Source organism: Pestalotiopsis fici, assembly GCF_000516985.1.
Source record: "Pestalotiopsis fici W106-1 unplaced genomic scaffold PFICI_Scf_9, whole genome shotgun sequence".
NCBI classification, from domain to species: Eukaryota; Fungi; Ascomycota; class Sordariomycetes; order Amphisphaeriales; family Sporocadaceae; genus Pestalotiopsis; species Pestalotiopsis fici.
The window spans coordinates 1,652,848-1,673,391 of record NW_006917099.1 but is presented as its reverse complement, the minus strand read 5'-3'; the positions used below and the strand labels follow the sequence as shown (position 1 = coordinate 1,673,391).

The window sequence follows — 20,544 nt, the reverse complement described above, 5'->3', positions numbered from 1 at the left end:
ACCGTGTCTGGCACGGAATGAAGATGACGAATTACCAGAGAGGGAGTGATGATGGGCGTTAGGCAGATACTTGCCGAGTTTGTTGGGGGGCCACGTATTATCTCTGTCTGAGAAACGGTCTTGACGGTCTACTTGCTGCCTATCATTGTATTTCTGTATCATCTCCAGCGAATGCCGGGCTCGGAGTACTATGTGCGCTGTAACTCACAGTTCACGAGTGCTCATCTCTATTTCGTACAGTTACCACCTGGCCCCAGGACTCTCTGACTCTACCTACATTACCTACTTGCCTGCCTGCAAAGTACTCTAATAAGACTGGAGACACCAGGTCCTGACTGTCATTTCACGACCTTGCTTTGACTTGGGTTTCTCATGGAATGAGGCAAAGCCCGGTCTCTTCTGTGGATTCGATTGAAATGGATGGCAAGCTCATGGCATGTAAGAGTGGTATTCATTCAATGTAGTCAATCTGGCATGTTGTATGGTTAGTGGTTTGTATGTTGCGCGAGGAGAGTTGAAACGGAATCGAATAGGTACATGGACTGTCTGATTGAGTGACTGCTGACCAACTTGTACTCTTACTATCAGGAATGCCGCGGGTTCGGGTCTCTCGAAACAGTGCGGGTTCGTTTATAGGGCCGCCGAGGGACTCGAGCTCTCGACCAACGGGGGATGAATGCCCTGAGCTTTGGGGCGGCCAAGTGGTGAGCTGAGCGTCTCTGGCGGCCAGCCAGCCAAGTCGACTCTCAATGTCCTCTTCTTTGGCAGGCTTGGAAGCTTCCAGTCCAACCCCCGAGAGCATGAGGGCTAGCACTGCACGGTATACAATAGTGCAAATAGTCGATATGCAGGCGAGCAGCAACCCCACCACACCAAAGTACCTCTTTGGCCCGTACCTGATCAGCTGGCGGGTCACTGAAATGCAGCACAATCGGCAGGACGAGGACACATGGCTCGCAGGTAGCGGCGACCAGTAAGCAGACCGATCGGCGCGTCGCCCTCTATCCTCGACAAGTATCTGCCTGTCTGCTTCGGACTGGCCTGTCTAGCGTCCTCGGCTCGTCCCCTAGACATCGAGACACGTAGTAAAAAAGACTGTACGAGGTACCTGATTCACTGGCCTTTTTCCAGGCCTTGCCGCAGGAACCGGGTACGCGCTTGGTCAGTTGACTTATGCAGCGCCATGGATTACATTACCTATCAGTGAGCAAACTGTGTACAACGAAAGCTCCCAAACTGTGGCTGGTTCTGGGCTCTACTGGTAGGTTCTCTCTGCTTGAAAATATGCTGTGCACGCAATACATCACACAATGGCAGGAAAATTCCCCCAATTGTCCAGATTCGGCTGTTCACACGGCCCCAGCACCATCGCGAGCCTTCGAGCAGCTTCTCGGGTTTCATGACGGACCTCAGGGCAGTGCTATTGGTCTGCAGGCGTATGCACCCTCCTGATACCTGCATCTCGCCAGCCCTCATCCTTCACAACCAGCTGCTGCTTTGTGTCTGGCTGGCTGGTTGTATGCAACTCTGTTGCTGGTTGAACAGTTTGACCGCCTTTGCGTAATCTTAATACATGCAAGGAGAGGACACCATTTCCAAGAGAAACACGGCTTTGAAGCAATTCAATCCTTTTCTTACTCATCGGCGGTAGTAGTAGCTATGCCTATCAACATTGCAATTGATTTCATTGATTGCAAGCCCACCTCGGCCGGTTTAGCTTGATGATTTCCGAATGACCTCAGGTTGAGCTGAATACCCTGTCGAAATGAAAGCTGGAGCTTCGACCACATCCTGGGAAATGGACTGTGTCGCAATGTGGTAGGATAATGGTACACAGTAATAGCCGCGGTACAGTGGGGGGGAAAAAAAAAGTGAGGCATGACTGCTCTACAGTGTAGGTACTACTACGTATGACCTGCTGATTTGATGATGGGTATGTACCCCATAGGTAGGCCCAGGCTTTTGCTTTCCCAGTAAACAAAAATAAATAACATGAACACATGAATTTGCCAATGAGCTCGTGCTGGATGTTCATAATTAGCAATTCGCTAATCAATTCACCCATCAGCTTTGCGAGGCGCTGGCCCGCCCCAGCCAAGTGGCGCCGACGAAACCGCGCCCAGAATCAGGTACGCAGCACGTTGTAGTCATCAGTGGCAATGGCGCAACGATTAGAATCCGCAGGTGACAGAGGGATCCTATTTCGAGAATGAGTCGGACTGGCCGGTGTCGGTCGGCTTGAACCGGAGGCCCGTTGCAAAGAAAAGGATACTGTAGGATCGTGAAAGAGTGACACAACTTGGGTAACATGCTTGTCGAGTTTGTTTACAGTACGCAGTAATTAATATGTCATGGCTGTCGCATCACCCGCCTTGTGTGTTTTGCCATTGCAACGTCGATAGGGCGGGATGATGCCATCTGTGGCCAATCCAGAGGGGATCGTCTCGCCTGTTTCGGTTTTGTCTAATAAAGCATGCTTGGAATTACAGTGGTCGGCATTCCTCCAACCCTCCTCCATCCCGATCTGGACAGTTTAATCAACAAAAACAAGAGAGAGAGAGAGAGAGTGTGTGTGTGTGTGTGTGTCTACAGTGTATCACAAAACTTGCGCAGCCCCGAGTCAACAAGAGGTGGATTTGAACTAACCCATACAGTATGATAAAAGCATGAAAGAAAATCATGTTTCCATTCCAACCTTGCGAGTCAAAACATTACATAAATGATCAAAGGGAAAACTGCAGCATGGCATCGTATTCGCTGGCCTATTTTGTTCTACTGCCGCCTTAGCCCACTGCCGTGTGACCACCTTACCCAACGGTATCGCCTGAGTATCACCCGATGCTGTCTAGTATGTCGCAATACTTTTGACGCAAACATGCTCAGCATGTCATGTCTTGGTGGGCATTGCTTTTCTTCTCAAATGGTACTCACATGGCGCGGCTAAAAAAGAAGCATTCAACTGCAATGCCCAAAAGTAGTGGTGGGTGGGTGTGCTATTGCGTCTGCGCCTGTTCAAGTATGGCGAATCTGGGTGCGTGCACGACCTCTCGCAGGTTTCAGAGGTGCCACCAACACAAGCTTTCCCCGGATTTGCTTGCTGGACCCTTCAACGTCTGTTCGTCCGGAGGTCCCCGATGGTGCCATGGCTGTCTCTCTTGTTGCTGTCGCCGTCGTTTGTCTTGAAGAGGGGTGGCTATGTGCATGCATCCAAAGACATCTTTTATGGATGGTAGAAAATGCTATGCTATGATGTTTTGTGCGTGTAGATCTGCATTATTATCCCTTGTTATTATGTTGGTCTGTATCAGACCTGGATTGGTTGCAGCAGCGGTTGGCCGTGTGGTTGATCAATGAACCCTTCTTGGGAAGCTGAAGAAACTCTTACCCTCTAACACGGGCTACTATTTTTTTAACCTACACTACATTCGCTTCGCCCTGCTTGAAACGAAGAGACGGACGGGAAAGGAGCATTGAGCTCGAAAGAAGGGCCCCACCACTTCCCATGCTTCCCTATGCTGCCCGCTTGAAACAGTATGTCCCATGCCGGCATTGCAAGATGCCAATAAGAGTATAAACAGCATTGCAGTACACATAGTATTGCATTGCAATCGGTTTAGCGGTGAGTATGATCGTGGCCTCGCAACGCCTGCCAAGCTCATGGGAATATGGTACATACATGCTGTCTATAATATGATTGCGCTGCAGTTTGGGCTTTCATCGCAACCAGTCAACAAGCGCCCGCTGGGCCGCTGTTATCGCTCAACCTCTTTCTGGTCACTTGTCAACAATAACAAAAGGAGACGGGCCACTTATGGCACTTGCTTCAGGAAAACGAACCACTTTGGGATGTGCTGTCGCTGGAACCGGCTGCTTTCTGCTTGCATGATTTTGTTGATCGTGGGCTCTATCTAGCGCAGAAACACGCAACCATAGCACGATACAGACCAAGTAGACGATCACTTTGAGGCCTGTGTTTGGCTTGAGTTCCACCAGCCCTTCTATGCACCTCAGATGCAATACTACTCTACTGCATTCAGAGCGTCATGCGTGTGCCATCCTTGAACCAATCCCTCGTAGTCTTCTGCGACTAGCCCTCAGATTGGTTACTATGGGGGCCGACTTTGATCGTGATTGGCCGCGCCGTCCAATGTTGGCTCACGCCCGCGAGAGGTTTGCGTAAGGGCCAAGGTGGTCAGGGACTGCCGAGTGTCCCATCCCATACCCTTTTCGATTATATGAGAGGTCTGGTAGAATAGTAGAATACCAAATAGTAGCTAGACTAGTAATATTATTTCTTGAGGTCGTGTGAAAAACAGGGCGCAAGAAACCAATGTCGTGACCTCTACTTGACTGCGATAGCGGAACTGATCGTCGGATTGCGATTAATATTCCACTTGATCAGCAGTATACTATCACAAAACACTGTATCCTTTTGAGGCGGCAGTCAAGAGATCTACCTATCTTATCTTGCGCTCTATAGTACCGTTGATCAATGGGGTAAGTCAAAGTCATCCGAACGTACTTATCAATCTAGCTGTTCCGCATAGTCTTCCCAACCTGACTCGTGCGCTTTTCCCGCAGCTCGTGCTCGCGAATAGAGATGCCGCCATCATCTGTTCCATAATCACACCAATGGTCCTGTTCAAGTTGACGGTTTGCCTTATCAGACATGCTATACTCCCTTACCTCGGACCTTTTGGGTATCACTGCGAATATTGCGAAAGTCGGTCAAAAAGTGTGTGGGATGCTTACTGTATCGCGTGGCTCTTTCTTTTTTGCAGTGCCTGCCTCATCTGCCCAGCCTGCATTCAGGTCTGCCACCCTTTGGGCTCCCACACAGCGAGCAGAGGCTGGCTTGGCTGGCAACTGGCATGGGGGAGCTTGGAGAGAGGTCCAAGTTGCGCCAAGTTTGGCCAAGTTCAGAGTCCTTGCTCAACCACCTGCAGTAGACGGGTGGGTATTTGCATAGTCGGGACCATTCGGCAGTCGGTAACTTATCGATTATGTCTACTGTGGATGTATGTGTGGGTGCATGTACTGCGTAGATGTGTGTGAGTGGGCGGATAGGTGCACGATGTAATAAGCCGTCAAGCGGGTCGCCAACTTCCATGACCAGAAAGAAGGAAGAAGCCTTGGGCTGCGATATTGACATCTGTATGCTGACCACGGGAGCAAGCCGTTGGCTATACTCGTTCCAGCATGTTCACGAGGGTGGTGGTTCTTCATCTTTCGCCGCAAAGAGGCAGAAAAATCTGCACGATCATGCAGATCCGGAACGTATCCATTTTGCGCTTCACGAGACTATGAAAATCGACCTGAAGCCAAGTGTTGAAACTTGTCTTTATCTGGAACTCGTAGGCGGCTGGTGATAAACAAGTGCCTGCTGCTTCTTCGTCTCTTTGGCTTTTTAGCATTTGTCGGCTGCAACATGAGTGTCAGGCGGATTTGCATAAAATTCCGTCTCCACAACAATGCATTCATTCTAACACTACCGCTGCAGCCGGGGGGCTCAAGTGCCTCCAGTGCTTCCCATGCCAACCTTTTTTGTGCACATTATCCATGTGGCCTCCCAATGACTTTGGCCTGTAGACGTGAGCTGAAGCCAGGACGCGTGCACTATCACAACGATTCAACCCGAAAAAGGCTGTCCTCTTGCCCTTTTCAGACTCTCATCTATCTTGACCGCCATCTCGACGACACCTTGCCTACCACACCTAACCCACCCGTAGCCATTCCGACGCCTCTGATTTGGCAACGTGCTCTTTTCACAACCAGGAAGCACCTGTACGTAGTAAGTTTGGGGGACAAGGAGGAAGAAGAGGGAGAAAAAAAAAAAAAACTCTTCTCTGTCGCCGTCTACGCGCTTCAAACGCGAACAGCTTGCTGCTTGCTCGCCGAAAGCCCGCCCCCAAGCAACCACTACATACCCTACTACGTGCCAGGCAAGGCGTAACAAAGCAGGAAGGCAAGCAAGCAAAAAAAGCCCTGATCGCTTACTTCACCGCTCCGCACCGACGGGTAGCCTAACATTGGTTCCCGGAACTCCCGCCCTGCTGCCCGCCAACTTCCCCCCCAAAGTTGATTGCATAGCGATCTCAGATCGTGAACGGACCTATTGCCCCAAAAACCATGGCCGTCTCTTCCTCCGTCCAGGTTGTTCTCCTCGATATTGGTTAGTACCCAAGCTACAAGCTCTTTTTTCACCTTCCCAAGCAGCGGCACTTGAAGCTCCCAATGGCAAAAGCTCCCCTTCCTTGCCTTGCTTGACCCGGGAGTCCACAATGATCCTTTGCTTCCATGGCAGCATTGCATTAGTCTGTGCAAGCTTGCTAATGCTATACCTAACCAGAGGGAACAATATGTGAGATTAGTTTTGTCCGGGATGTCTTGGTAAGATTCTTGTCATTTTTTTTTCTGAAAATTTTTCTGCTTCCAATGGTCATTCCTTCCGACTTTTCGTGTCAAGTCGGTGAAGAATTTTTTCGTTTCGTTTTTTTCACTTTCCTATCACGATGGATGATGCACCTGGATGGCGTTGCAGAACTGCTCTGCGGTTTCCTGCTGCTCGGGAGTGTCCCGAAGTTGACGATCCCGAAATCACCCTATCTGGATCGTCGTTTGATGGGATCCTGATAAAAATGTCTTGCTTTGCAAATCGCTCTCTAGCGGCCAGAGTTCTAGACCGTCGGTGGCGATTTGGAGGCTCACTCAAAAATGATTGCATTGTGATTGGCCCGATCAACTGACACATCATCTAGTTCCCGTATGCACTCAAGGTATTGCCAGAGGTTGTCAAGACTCAGTGGGATGAGCCGAAATTCAAGGAGTATCGGGATCTATTTCCTACCGAGTACAGAGACAACCAAGACGCCTTTCAGGCCCACGTGATCGACCTGGCCAGCCGGGATGTCAAGATCTCCTACTTGAAGAACCTCCAGGGCTATCTCTGGGAGGAGGGTTATCGATCTGGAGAGATCAAGGCTCCTCTGTTCCCCGATGTGCTCGACACGCTGGCAAAGTGGCACGGAAAGGGAGTCAAGTTGATGATCTATTCGTCAGGATCTGTTCCCGCCCAAAAGTTACTCTTCAAGCACACCAACGCCGAGACCCCAGATCTAACCTGGATGATCTCGGATTGGTTCGATACCATAAACGCTGGCTTAAAGACGGAATCGTCTAGCTATGAAACCATTGCGAGCAAGCACCCGGATGTCCTACCCGGCCAGTTCCTCTTCCTGAGTGACAATGTCAAGGAAGTCGAAGCTGCCATCAAGGCCGGCATGAGATCCGTCGTCGTGAAGCGCCCTGGCAACGCAGAATTAGCTCCAGAGGTGTACGACAAGTATGATGTCGTGGAAACATTCCAGGCGATCGAAGATGATTTCGTCATCAAGCGACTCCAGGCACTGGGTAAGAGGACGGCTGACGAGGCTGTGCTCGGCGAGGGCAGCGATGCCAAAGTGGCAGCAGCCGAAGCACCCGAGGCTGAGAACCCGGATGCCAAGCGTCTCAAGACTACCACAGGGGGTGACGATGAGCCCAGCCCAGCGAGAGCCGCGCAGGATGTAGCTGCACCCAGCGCCACAGAGACCAAGCAGGGCACTACTGAGAACCAGGAGGAGCCGTCCCGCATGGACAAGTTGCTTGCTCAGGCCGTCGGGGATGCACCACCTACGCCCAAGACTACTGAGGAGGCCAAGGAGACTCCAGAAGCCGCAGAGTAGAGCATCACTATGCATTCCTAGAGGCATCTCTAGCTACCGTGTCCCGTTCCACCGATATGACAAGGACTGGAGAAACGGAACGGCTGGGAGACATGAACCGTATACGAAACCCCCCAAAAATATCACATGTTTGAATGCTGGCTTTGGGATAGATAAAACAATACTATTCGTAGCTAACGCGTAAAGTCAATTTTCTCCCAAGTGTGATTATGAAGTAGTATATGCCTTTCTGGGTGTTGTGTCGCTTGAGGTCATAATCCATGCACAACTACGTGATATTACGGGCTGGGCTGCGGGACGAAGGGGGGGCGAAAACATCATCAGACTCGTGTCCGCTGCAGTCTCTCACCCAACAAGCAATTCGATTTCGTCCGGACTGTGTGGGATGAAATGCTTCCCATTCGCCTAAACTTGCTCGGGCCGTTGAGAGAAAACTCTCTCCCCTCTATCTGCTGGGTAGGGCGCCGCGTAGGGTTCATCGACGCATGCAACTTGTGTTGCTCGCGTGTTTCGACGCACAGTGTTTGATGCTGTTTATTTTCTTTCCTCCACCCCTCTCTCTCCCGAGCTGCCGCCCCGGCATGTAATATGTAGACGCACGAACACGGGCAAAATCAGAATTAGAGTTTTTGAATATATGCGAGAAATAGTACAGCAACAAAAAGCAAGTCTGTCTGACTCGAGCAAGCAAAGTCCCTGAGACATACATGATTGGGCGAACCCAGCCCTCTGAGATGCAGCGCCAGTCTGAGCCAGCCACTTCTCTAGTCTGCAGACCCCCATTTGACCCAGTAGGAAGCGAGACCGCTGGGGGCCCAAAGGCCACCAGAATTAAGACCGGGAAAAGAGTAAGTAGTTGGTAGCCAAACTGGACAAAAACGGTTGTGCAAAGAAAGATGAGGATTAGAGAAGTGGCTTGGGAGTCCTTGGGGCAGCCAGCCAAGCCAGCCCACCCCAACCCAGCTCCCAAGAGGCTCGGCTCCCCATGGTGGAAACCTAAAATCTGGGGTACATGGAAATCTGGGGAAATGAGACGAATTGCTTCTTTCTGCTCATTCTGACCAACGTGATGTAGATAAGATGAAGAGCAGCGGCGGGTGTGCAGCCCTTTCGTGCGACATGTTCTTTTTTACGACAGATCACGCAGACACAAGGGCCACTCAATCTATCGGTTTCGTTTCAATAATTCGTAGAAATGAGGAGGCAGGTTTGTCAGGAGAATTTCACTTCTACTTTTCTTCACTGTACAGGTACTCGTTTCGAACCGCATAGTCGTCCCTCTGGTAACAAGAAAACCAACAAGTAGAAATCCTACTGTGTACAAATGCACAGGCTGTGCTGATCACTACGGTCCATCAAGGGGAGATTGACTTTGACCATCCCAAACGCCTCGGAAAGAACGGGGCGATCTCTTTCTGCTTAACCTTTCACGCCATGATACGGTTCAGAGTACATAACGTTTCCCCCATTTCCAAAACGTCACCTATGTACTGCATCCATCAAGGTAATGTACCATGTATACTAGATTAAACCACGCAATCAGTGGGGGTCCTTATCAATTCATCTTTTTTGCCGGTGTTTTCAGTTAGCTCTTGCCTTGTGGGGTGTTTTTATGATCTAGACCTGCGCCATTCGGCGTCATTCTTGTCTTACGAGGAGGGGGAAAAAATGAGGGAAAGATGAGGGGCTGAAAGAAAAGACCAAGGACCCTGTATTGAACTACTGCAAAGTATATCATGGTTGAACAGAAACCGATGAAAAGTGGTTTGAATGGTACCTGACTACCTGCACATGTCTTGATTGATATCCCCTAAAAAAAAACGCCCCCCTCACAACGGTTGGGTCTGGTGGGTTGGTGTGATAAAGCCCCGGGTAGAAAGGCACGCAATGTGTAGTCATAGTGGAGTGATAATCAGCAGAACGTCATGTCAATAAACAAACCACCTCAATGTGATTGCGTGACTCGTCTCGGCCTCTTTCGTGGGGTTCGGCAACGAGGCCGGGGCATTTTGTGCTCATCCGATTGGAAAAAGCTCTGGACAGTACATGGAAAGAGAAGTGCCGTGAGGAGGCATGATCATGACAAGTTGCTGATATCTACACGCATAGCTAGGCAATGGACAATCCTGTCTGATTGGTATACAGATCAATGCGGAGAGCTATTAGGTAAGACTATGGTCTTGTCCTCATTTCCCCGGCCGCCATCATTTGTCTATAGCAACTAGACTGGCGACACCAAGTATTGACGGCAGTATCTTAGCTGCCTCTTCGGCGTCGCAAATATATGCAACGGCGCGCGATTAGGAGTGCACAACGCGGGATAGCATACGATGACAACCAATGGAAACCTATCAACAGCTTGCCCACCAATGACTCGTGCTGGCGTGATGTGATGGTTAGAGTGCTGTCAGTGAGAGCTATGACCGACACTGTCCTAATTGGTCTTCAAACTGAAGCAATAGTGATGATCGCCACCCCTTGCAATTGCTTCTTTGGGTGGAGTTGAGATATTAAGATGAACACTCATTGGTTGTGGCGTCCAAACGACACCATATGATCTGCAGATAAACCTCCAACCGGCAACGCCAGTCTCTGCAAACTAGATCCATCACATCGAAAGAGATATGAAGCGAGTCCTTCTCCGCACGAGAGCCGTCGTCTGACCAAAACTGGAGACCATTGTTGGCAATCCACACAGGTCAATCCGTTGGGGTAGCGGGGTCACTCAGATGACTGACGATCATTCAGAATGCGGGCGTCGGAGCGTACCATCAACCTTGATGGATTCTCAACTCGGACAGCCCTAGTATTGTCTCCAAATCGCAAGTGGACACATCGAGATCTGTCAACGAAGCAATTTCGTAATCGACGGCACTTGGCTGCAGTGTAACCCTATGAAATGTCAGTTTGAGAAACTCTTGACGAGAATGAAAAGACACATACTCTTGGTTGAATGGTCAATTTCAAAGAGTATTGTTTGATCCCTTGGTGATTCCAAGGCAATTCGAGGTGAGTAGCTGAGAATGGTCGCGTGACTGATGCTCTTGCAGCTCATCCCGATGATCCATTGAGTAAAATGGCAAAATTATTCCTTGAACCTCCAGTCCGAACCTGTGTTTTGGCAAATTTGGTTCGAGAAGCAGGTTTATTCGTCCTTGTCCAGAGATAATAGACCAATTTCTGAGTAAGCTTGTACTCGGTCTTGATGTAGCCAATAGAGGTCATGATGGCCTCGAGTCTGCTCTCGTCCATGTAACGCGAATTCGTCACACATGGAGCGGGAAGAACAAGAAAAAGACTGGGAAAGAATTTCTGTAGTTCCGTATCGACATTGCCTGGCTGGACCAGAAACTCCAATGTCCTGAGAAGCATGTCACCTCGTACCCGGGCATCGGGGACAAAGTTTAACACCAATGACAAGCTGATAATGTCAAATCGTTCCGAATCATCTTTCGGAAGAGGCCTCTCCATGAAATCTTGCTGCATTATCCCTTCCCCTTGGCTGTTCAAGTCGATCCTTTGCATGGAAAAGAACCGACTCTTGGAGCACTCGTTGGTGGTGCTCAGGGCGCCCACTTCCAACATGCGAAGAGGACGTCCTGCGCCTTGAGAAGCCTCCTTCAGGGCAGGGTGAACTGGCTTGAGCCATTCCATTAGGACCCGTGAGCTGTCACCCCCTCGATCATTCCGTTGACCCTGCAGACTTGCCTGCTGGTACTTTTCGATACCTCCCAGAGCCGCGATTTCCTTGTCGATTGCGATTTGCTGCACCGTGTCACCCTTGGAAACAGCCTGTGCCTTTCGTTTTTCCAAGACATGATGAGCATTAATCAATGCTTTTGTCGCTTGCCTCGATATCGACTTTGGTTTTTGCAAAGTCGGCGGTCGCCCATGAGCCAGGCTCTTGGTGACTCGCTTCTTCTTGATTGTCATCCCTCTCTCTGTTCAGGTTACCTCATATCAATGTGAGTTGAGAGGACGAGCACGTTCCAGAAAAAAAAAATTTGTGTTGCCCTTGCAATAATTGATTGAGCAAATGCATTCTTGCCCAAGCAAATTTCATGCTTGACAGTGCTGGATACCACAATGCTGCACTAGGCACTGTACAAAACCCGGGTCATTCTAAATCCTGTCCCGACTTCAATCGCGCACGGGCCATCAATTGCGGAAACCCTAGCCCACTAATCGCCAAACCACCAAAAAGTCTCGAACTTTTTTTCTCTCTTTGTAGGACGAAGAGCCCATCGCGACAACTAACCAACCCATCCAGCAGCGACAATCCCCCTGCCAATACCGACGAAATGGCTCCCAACACCAAGGGTACGTGATCGATATTTTTACCTCCCAATGCTCTTTCACGACATGGGCATTCTGCGAGTCGACTGCCAGCCATGAGCAGACCCGGCGATACACCATCAGCTGTAGCAGATTTTTGCGAGTCCTCTTGATGAGGGCGATTGCTGAGTCGTCCACCTTTTCCCGTGGTGGACTCGATGATGCATACAGCTGCAGCAGATATTGCGAGTTCTTTTTCTTTAGAAAAGAGCGATTGCTGATGCATGATTTTTCTCACAACAGCTCCCAAGGGCAACAAGAAGGCCAGCGCTGCTGCCAAGGCCGTCCTCAAGGGCGCCCACTCCCAGACCAAGAGGAAGGTTAGACTGTCGACCACCTTCCACCGCCCCAAGACTCTGCAGCTCTCGCGTGCTCCCAAGTACCACCGCAAGTCTATCAACCACGAGCCCCGCCTCGATGAGCACAAGATCATCATCCACCCTCTCAACACTGAGAGCGCCATGAAGAAGATTGAGGAGAACAACACCCTCGTCTTCATTGTCGACATCAAGGCCAACAAGGCTCAGATCAAGGGTGCCCTGAAGAAGCTCTACGACATTGACACCCAGAAGATCAACACCCTCGTCCGGTACGTGTTTTTACATTTTCGGACACTCACTGGTAAATATACTGACATTATTTCACAGCCCCGACGGTAGCAAGAAGGCCTACTGCCGCCTGACTGCCGACGTCGATGCTCTCGACATTGCCGCCACCAAGCTGGCTCTCGTCTAAGCATTGATTTCATGGTATGGCAGGGTCGCTTATGATTATTTTTTGGGGAACCAAGCGTGGATACGTCTTGTGAGGGCGGTTCAAGCCTCAGGGGAAATTTATTCTTGCATTGAGTAACGGCGTTTCAGCCTAGGGAAAAAAGGCTCATGAGGACAAAATGGGAAAATGAATTCACTTGCCGCCCTCCCCCCATTCTCGTATTGTCTTGAACTAGAATCTCGTTTGTGATCCCGTACCGAAATCGTGTCAATACGTAAAGATACCCGTCTACGAAAAAATTGCACCTGTATGAGAATTCTCCATGTGATTATGTATCATGCAGAGTAGTGTACAGTTATACTACACAAGGACTATCTGTTGGTGTCCTGGCCCCCTTCAAGGTCTCGCTGAAAGTGTGCTTGCGCGCCTCACATGTACATGTGCAGAGCAGTGGGAGTATTATGTTGCCTGCGTTTCCATCTTCTTGTCCGCAAAATTAGACACTATCGACCTCTCTATTGTCGCATGGTCTGCAGGTTCTTCATGGTAAGGCTGCTGACGTCGAGGAATCGGTCTGCGCAGTTGGCCATGCAGCTCTGCTCGTTCTTGTCCATCTGGCCCGACTTGATGGGGCCGGTGATGCACTTTTTGAAGCAGACATCGGTAAGGGAGTGAATGGCTAGATGGTGGCACAAGATGTTAGCCCCAGCAAAGAAACTTTTGATTCGTGATCCTCGTCTAGATTCCGTCGCTCGCCTCGGTCTTTCTTTTCCTACCATCCCGCTCGAGAAGAGAGCATGGGGGAGCGCGGGCAATCTGTGGATATATAATGTGCCGACTTACTCGACTGGACGCGCGCCTTTTGGTTCTCGTTGTTGAGGAATGTGCGCAGCTGCTGCTTGTCCTGCTCGTTCAGCTTGTCGAGCTCAAAGTCGGAGAGGTTGCTGCCGTCCATTGTGTGCTTGCTTGACCTTGGCGAATGCTTCTCGGGGGAATATGCTGTCGCTTAATTCGTGCAGAGTTTAAGGAAGGAAAAGAGCGTAAGTCGGAGTGATGGTTTGGTTGAATGTGCCGTCGTGGTATTCTATGATGCTCACTTCTCTCAAATGGCGATACCCGTCCTTGCCTAACAAATTTCGAAGCTAGTGACGCTGAGCTTTGGCGGCGCTTATCTTATCGTGGCTTCCCCAGATAATACTGTGCAGTATGCAACAGCAACAGCATAGTAAATTTATTCAACATCTAATTGATCGAATTGTAAATTATAATGCATCATGAACCTTTCGAAATACATCTCATTCCAAAACATCTAATGAATTGTTGATCTGGGATTGCAAGACGAGCGACAAATACACCACTGGGAAAGAGAGCTACCGGGGTCTGTTTGGGTGGATATATATTGATTTCTAGTTGTATATACTGGTATAATAATTGATCTACACGTATTTGTACGGGTTCATGATACCATTCTGGAGTGATAATCAGTAATTGTTTCAACATAGGACGCAAGGCACCTATAGACAGGTGAAGACTTACCGGATCATAGAGGTTCTTGATTTGTTTCATCAACGCAATCATGGTCTCGCTCCTGCTGTATCCAATGTAGTTCTTCTTGGCAATGCCGAGACCATGCTCGGCAGAGATACTGCCATTGACCTTGGCAATCCACTCATAGACAAAGGGCTCGAGGACATCCTCGACGCGCTTGTCGTACCGCCGTACGGCAACGTTCAGGTGCAGATTCGAGTCGCCCATGTGGCCGTAGCCAACGACATCGACAACGGGGAACTCATCCGAGTCACCCCGGAGGCCGGCAGCATCAATCTTTTCCCGCGTCTCGTCGACCAACTTGTACATGTCGGGAAGGGGTATCGAGACATCGTACTTGTACACACCGCCCCAGTGGCCCAGGCACTCGGGGACGCCTTCTCTCTGGCTCCACAGGTTGCGAATCTGGGTCTCGTCTTGAGCCAGGACACCGTCGGCCACAATCTCCTTGCCCATGACATCTTCGAGGAAGTTGCCCAGCTTCTCGGCGTCGTGGTCCGAGTTGGAACCGCTCGTCTCAATCAAGCAGTAAAAGGAATGTTCTCCTTCCAGAGGGCTCTTGCTGCTTCGCACCCTTTGGACCAACTGCTGACTGCGGAGGTCCATGAGTTCGAATGCCGACAGAATCTCACCGAGCTGCTGCCTGGCCTCCTTGAAAGCCTGTTGCATCTTCTCGTACGATTCCACGGCAAGGTAGGCCACGTTGACGGCGCTGGATCTCTGCGGGCACTGGACCGAGACGGCGGTAATCATACCAATCGTTCCCTCGCCGCCAATAAAGAGCTGCTTGAGGTCGTAGCCAGTGTTGTTCTTGCGCAGCTTGCAGAGATCATCGACAATTGTGCCGTCAGGCAGGACGGCCTCGATTCCCAGCACGCTGCCGTGGAGACTGCCGTAACGCAGCAACCTCAGACCTCCAGCATTGGTGGCCACGTTGCCGCCAATGTGGCAGGAGCCCTTGGCGCCCAGGTCGAGCGGGAAGATGTAGCCCTTCTCGGCCAAGAACTGATCGGCAACCTCAAGCACCACACCGGCGTCGGCCACGAGAATACCACTAACGTCGTCAAAGCTGCGGATCTGGTTCATGCGGCTCGTGTTGAGGACAATCTCGTCAAAGACGGGCACGCTGCCTCCGACCAGACCCGTGTTTCCTCCCTGGGGCACGACGGCCAGCATGTTGTCGTTGCAGTACTTGAGGATCTTGGAGACCTCCTCGGTCGAGGCGGGCTTGAGGACCAGCTTGCAGTGGCCGCGGTACTTGCGCATCCAGTCGCCGTTGTAGGGTTCCATGTCGTCGGCCGCGACCTCGGCCGTGACGCCATCAATGACGGCCGACTCCTTGCCGAGGAGGTCGCGGAAGAACTGGACGTGCTCGGGGGTGATTTGGGTGAAACGCTCGTCGCGCTTGATGTCGGGGTACGTGTCGGTGGTGAACTTTGCCATGCTCGGGCCGGACGCCCTGAGCTGGCGCGGGCCTGCCGTCGACAAGCACCGGAGGGCGGTCCTCGAGGCGCCGGAAGCGGGAGCTGTCCGCACCAGGCCGGCGAGGCTTGCTCGGCGCAGCACCGGGGTGATTCGCGATCTGCAGGCCATTGTCTTGTCGAGAGCTCGTGGCTGCGTTGGGACTGCAACGAGGACGGGCGAAATGCTCGTACTTGGGTTTTTGAAAAAAAGCAGACCTAATCGACAAAGTCCGGGCTTACACTTTCCGCAGCGGGACCAGAAAAATAAAAATGGAGCGACAATGACAAGCTCCTTTGCGCCGCTCCGGTCATCAATTCCGACGACGACGGGCGGGTCTCAAAATCCCAGCCAATCGGTTTGTCAACCCCACCTTTGACTATTGAGTCGCAGAAGGAAGGTGGTGTCAATCTGGGGGATGAAGACGTTATCCTCCACGCTGAGAATATACCAATTTCTGTTACTTATTGATCAAAGTAATAATACTGGACTCAAATTAAAGCTACAGCCCTTCTATCCAATCACCAATACCTTGACTGCAAATTCAATAACCAAGAATCTGTCAAGACGGTTAGCCGCTTAGTTAACGGGGGTGTATAACAGCCAATTTAACAGCCAGTTTAATAGCCGGTTTAACAGCTAGTTTAACAGCCAGTTCCCAGTCCACTTCCCAGTCTATACAGCCTATACAGCCAGAACGTCCAGTTGGTCCCATAAGGTCCAGGAGAGCCAGAAGGTTGCCAGGGTCCCAGGTCGACCCTCTACCAACGCCAAAACCCAGTTGTAAATCGTACCTGCCATTTACGTACATTTAAAATCGAACGCAAAGTCAACGTATCGCAAAGAAGTAAAGTCAATACATGGATTTCAAAATGGGTAAATCCGGCACTCTGATTAGCTGGAAATGCCACGCTAAGACTTGTGGCAGTACTCAGTACTAGGTATTGTGGTAGAAGGTAGTAAGATCGCCAAGCCTTAAAGGTTGAGCCGAGACTTGCTTTTCCTCCAACGCTGCTATGAACCAATCATGATCACTGCAATTTTGGTACCTACAATCCTGTGAAGGCACACATGGCACGCGATAATATGCAAAGGCCCGTTGGGCTTCACTGCAAATCTAACATCGCCCGACCCGTTGAGAAGGCTCATGGTGAACGGAAGCAGGATCTCACCTTCCAAAGCCATGGACACCCTTGTAAATGCTGAACACCCCTGCCTGCATTGCATACCCGACGACTTCACTGCAAATTTAACATCACGCAAGCCGTTCAAGATTCAAAACTTGTTGAACTAGGACATTTTCTTAGTGTGACCAATGATGCCTTCACTGGAAATTGATTGCCTTCTGAACAATTGATAATCTATGGACGCCGGCCGTCGCGAACAAAATAAAACCAACAGCCATTTGCCTGAATTGTGCCTACCCGTGAGGCCAGGATCAAGAAATTACTGTATTGGTGATCTGATGCTAACAGGGTTTATAAGAAAACAACAGAGGGCGCGGAAGTGAGAATAATATAAGTTCATGATGGCAAGGTTTCAATCATTCTTGCTTGCAAAAGTTCAACCTACAACAAATCATGAAACCGACATGTTAGCTGCTGCCTAGGTAGTATATTCTCGCTTTCGACTTACGTGTCTGTACCTAGGTATATATCGAGGTATATATCATTTTAGCGCCTCGTTCTCCTTAGATGCTAGCATCAAGCATAAAGATTGATGAGGCTCTGCGGATGAATTGGTTACTGGTTGAGTGACACCATTTTTCGAAATCCAGCCAATCACCAATCCTCGCCCATTTTCACTGTAAATTTAGTCCAAATGACCTTCTCAAGATCGCGAGTCTACACTTCCACCACAATAAACGCTACTTCCAAATCGGCGTAAGGGCTTAGAAGATCTTCCTTGCACTGCAAGTTTAACTTCACGCAAGTGATGAAATGAAATCGTGAATGTCACAATTATACAGTGAATCGGCGGAATCGATGGGACAATGCAGTCAACTATAAGTTGTAGAAATGAGTTGTCGAGGGGAAGGATGACTAGCAGCTATCTGGCCCGATCCATGGCATAATTACTAAAGCCTGGTTGCCATGCCGCTTCATCAGAGCCATACCTATACGACTGGGCAATATAGACATTTTCAGCTATGTTGTTGACATGTGGTCATTGTGTGTTTGTCGGCAGCTCGTTCGACAAGAGCTGTGCTCTGACAACGCACCTATGACCCTGGTCTTATACCTATCGGGTCGGGCGACACTAAAATTGCAGTGAAAAAAGATGTTGGGGGACATAATTGCAGCTCCCTGCTGGGGGAAATCGTTTTCACTCCCAACAGAATTATTGCCTAGGTATTGCAGTTAGCTGAATTTACATGTGGTTATTCTGCCTAGGTAAAGTCGTCTACATCGCCCAAGCACTGAATCAAAAACTGCGGTTTCTAATTCATGTGTGCGCCAGCCACCCTCCACCTTCGAAAGAGGCTAGTATTTCCGCAAGCTGATCCTTCTCTTCCTTACACCATGCTACCGATGTGGCATCACATTTATACGAAGGGAAGTAGTTGTACCAGGAATGAGAATGATAATACCGACCTACTCTGACTCCGAATGGATACGAACCCAGACCTGAAGCGAGCGGGGCAAGAGTAACTGATTTTTAAATGGCAAATGACTTGGCCTTATCAACCAATTCGACGTGCTTTGAGAAGCCCTTGGAAAAGTCTCAGCCATAATGTGATGCGCCATAGTGTGGCTGGATGTGTGGCACCCTTCGGGTGACACAACGGGAATGGTTGATTAAGTCTGTTTGTTCACACATTATTTTCGTAGATGTAGACCATCTTTAATTTTACTCTTTATTTCAGATACTGGTCGTATCATAATGGCATAGAGCAATATTTTCAAGGATCTCTGGCATAAACAGTGTCCAAGGTGAACAGTTGTTGAACGCTTCTGTTGAAGAACTATAGTGTCTTGGTTCATGTTCAAGAATATCGTTTCATGTCATGATAGTGTGAATTTGAACACTGGGTACAATCAATCATCTACCACATAGTCACCAGGTTTGCGTGGTATGTTACTAATGACCGCGAATGATGTTATCCGCAATTTTTCCAGCCATGACAAGGCGTGACACAGACCAAAGACAAAAGTTGGGCAAGATGATCACAGCTTTTAAAGCTGGCAGATTCATTTGACATGATCCACGTTATGTTGCAAATCATCTTCGTACTTTTCGTGTGTTTATGAGTAATATCATTTTGGTAGAAAGTGAATAGCTTGAAGCCCTCGGCAAGAGATGCAATTGTCGATTTAGTCAGTGGACTTCTCATGGCCCTGTTCTTCTTCGCAGTCCGAGAAGCAAACATCCTTCGAATAATAAAGACTAATGCCTGGTTAAACAATACAATCCATTGCTCATAAGCATATAAAAATCGATATTAAGTCATTCCACAAAGAAATACTATCAAAATAACTTTCCGCTTGTTTCAGCATACACCTCGACCGTGGTTCGAGCCGGTTAAGTATTCCGAAATGTGCATTCATGATCCTTCCAGATGAACAGGTTCAAGGTTGATAACAAGTCTATATTATTTTTTTCAACTCAATGTACTAACAAATGATCCAGATTTTCGCTGCGTTCACCTCACAGACAACAGACAGCTACGACGTTTCGACGTTTCGACGGTTCGACGACCCATTGGCACGGTCATAATTCTTTCACGGACTTGTTGACCTAGATGTGACTCTGGAAACATATTCTTTATCCCGTGCATGCTGGCAGCATTACAATCAGCGTCAAAACACTGACAGGCTGATATTATGAAATGATTCAACATTGGTCTACGACAATTTGGTCTGTCAACTTGCCAGAATTATATCTATGGCCGCCACTCGAGAAATAATCTCGAGGCTAAACGCCACCTATATCGGGGACGTAAGACACCCCAGTGAATAGTTTACAACATCCAGGCACGATTATTGAAACGGCGAAACATGTCTTTTCAAAATCAAACTGTCGGAAACAATGAGTAGAACAAGATTGACAGGCATTTCCACGTGTTACCATAACCTTGAATATGTCTAAACCTCTTTACCTCGACTGAGTTGATCAACGGTCAAAAGCGCCGGAGCATGGCTAGGTGATCTCTATCATGTTTAATTGCAGTTTAGTGAGCCCTGACTTGCAATTTGCCTTGAGAAAGTACCCAAAAGTCAAAGAGAAACTGGTTTCCTCCCCCACTTTCCCCCATTCTTGCTCTTAGCAGCCACATCTTAGCTTCTTGATACTGAATAAACATACAAGTTTCTCTGATTGAATATGCATCACGAGCTTTGTAGCCAAATGCGATGTCAGCCTTGAACACTGCTCGTGTTTTAGTAGCTACACTAGTACCTGGATGTATTGACCATCGGCTGGCTCATGAACAAGGACTGAAGCGAGGCTAAAATAGAGAAACGTCGAATGTGGGGGATCTCCCAGTTGAAAGTCTAATGGCCATCACGACTGCTTCCTACTTGAGACATGATCACTTGGCTACCTTGATTATATACGGCTCAAGCCTGTCAATATGATCTTCTAGCCCTTGCCGATCAGAAAGCTTTGAGTTCATTAGATCAGCCTGATGTTTGAAACGCGCAACTCCACAATTAGAACATTGAGAACACGTCGGGTATATCATATTTAGCGAGTTTTCCCAGAGGCATATGTCAACCAGGGAATAAACTTGCTCGGCGCGATGGATGGAGTGTGGGAAGCA

General features: G+C 49.3%; 5 protein-coding genes across 5 annotated transcripts; 2 read left to right on the top strand and 3 right to left on the bottom strand.

The window, feature by feature from the left end:
* Positions 1-6,129: 6,129 nt before the first annotated feature.
* On the top strand, positions 6,130-7,724 carry PFICI_11913 (uncharacterized protein; the record flags this gene model as incomplete). The annotated part of the gene is made up of 3 exons (XM_007840494.1): positions 6,130-6,172; positions 6,350-6,390; positions 6,759-7,724. The coding sequence occupies 3 exons, from the start codon at positions 6,130-6,132 to the stop codon at positions 7,722-7,724; spliced, it is 1,050 nt and encodes a 349-aa protein (XP_007838685.1).
* A 3,051-nt stretch (positions 7,725-10,775) lies between these two features.
* Positions 10,776-11,657, bottom strand: PFICI_11912 (uncharacterized protein; the record flags this gene model as incomplete). Its single annotated transcript, XM_007840493.1, has 1 exon — positions 10,776-11,657. The coding sequence occupies one exon, from the start codon at positions 11,655-11,657 to the stop codon at positions 10,776-10,778; it is 882 nt and encodes a 293-aa protein (XP_007838684.1).
* Positions 11,658-12,025: 368 nt separating this feature from the next.
* Positions 12,026-12,794, top strand: PFICI_11911 (60S ribosomal protein L25-A; the record flags this gene model as incomplete). Its single annotated transcript, XM_007840492.1, has 3 exons — positions 12,026-12,044; positions 12,303-12,648; positions 12,707-12,794. The coding sequence occupies 3 exons, from the start codon at positions 12,026-12,028 to the stop codon at positions 12,792-12,794; spliced, it is 453 nt and encodes a 150-aa protein (XP_007838683.1).
* A 494-nt stretch (positions 12,795-13,288) lies between these two features.
* Positions 13,289-13,728, bottom strand: PFICI_11910 (Mitochondrial import inner membrane translocase subunit TIM8; the record flags this gene model as incomplete). Its single annotated transcript, XM_007840491.1, has 2 exons — positions 13,289-13,452; positions 13,617-13,728. 2 exons carry the CDS (start codon positions 13,726-13,728, stop codon positions 13,289-13,291), a joined length of 276 nt encoding a protein of 91 aa, XP_007838682.1.
* A 481-nt stretch (positions 13,729-14,209) lies between these two features.
* On the bottom strand, positions 14,210-15,914 carry PFICI_11909 (D-lactate dehydrogenase; the record flags this gene model as incomplete). Its single annotated transcript, XM_007840490.1, has 2 exons — positions 14,210-14,242; positions 14,310-15,914. 2 exons carry the CDS (start codon positions 15,912-15,914, stop codon positions 14,210-14,212), a joined length of 1,638 nt encoding a protein of 545 aa, XP_007838681.1.
* Between the last annotated feature and the right edge of the window lie 4,630 nt (positions 15,915-20,544).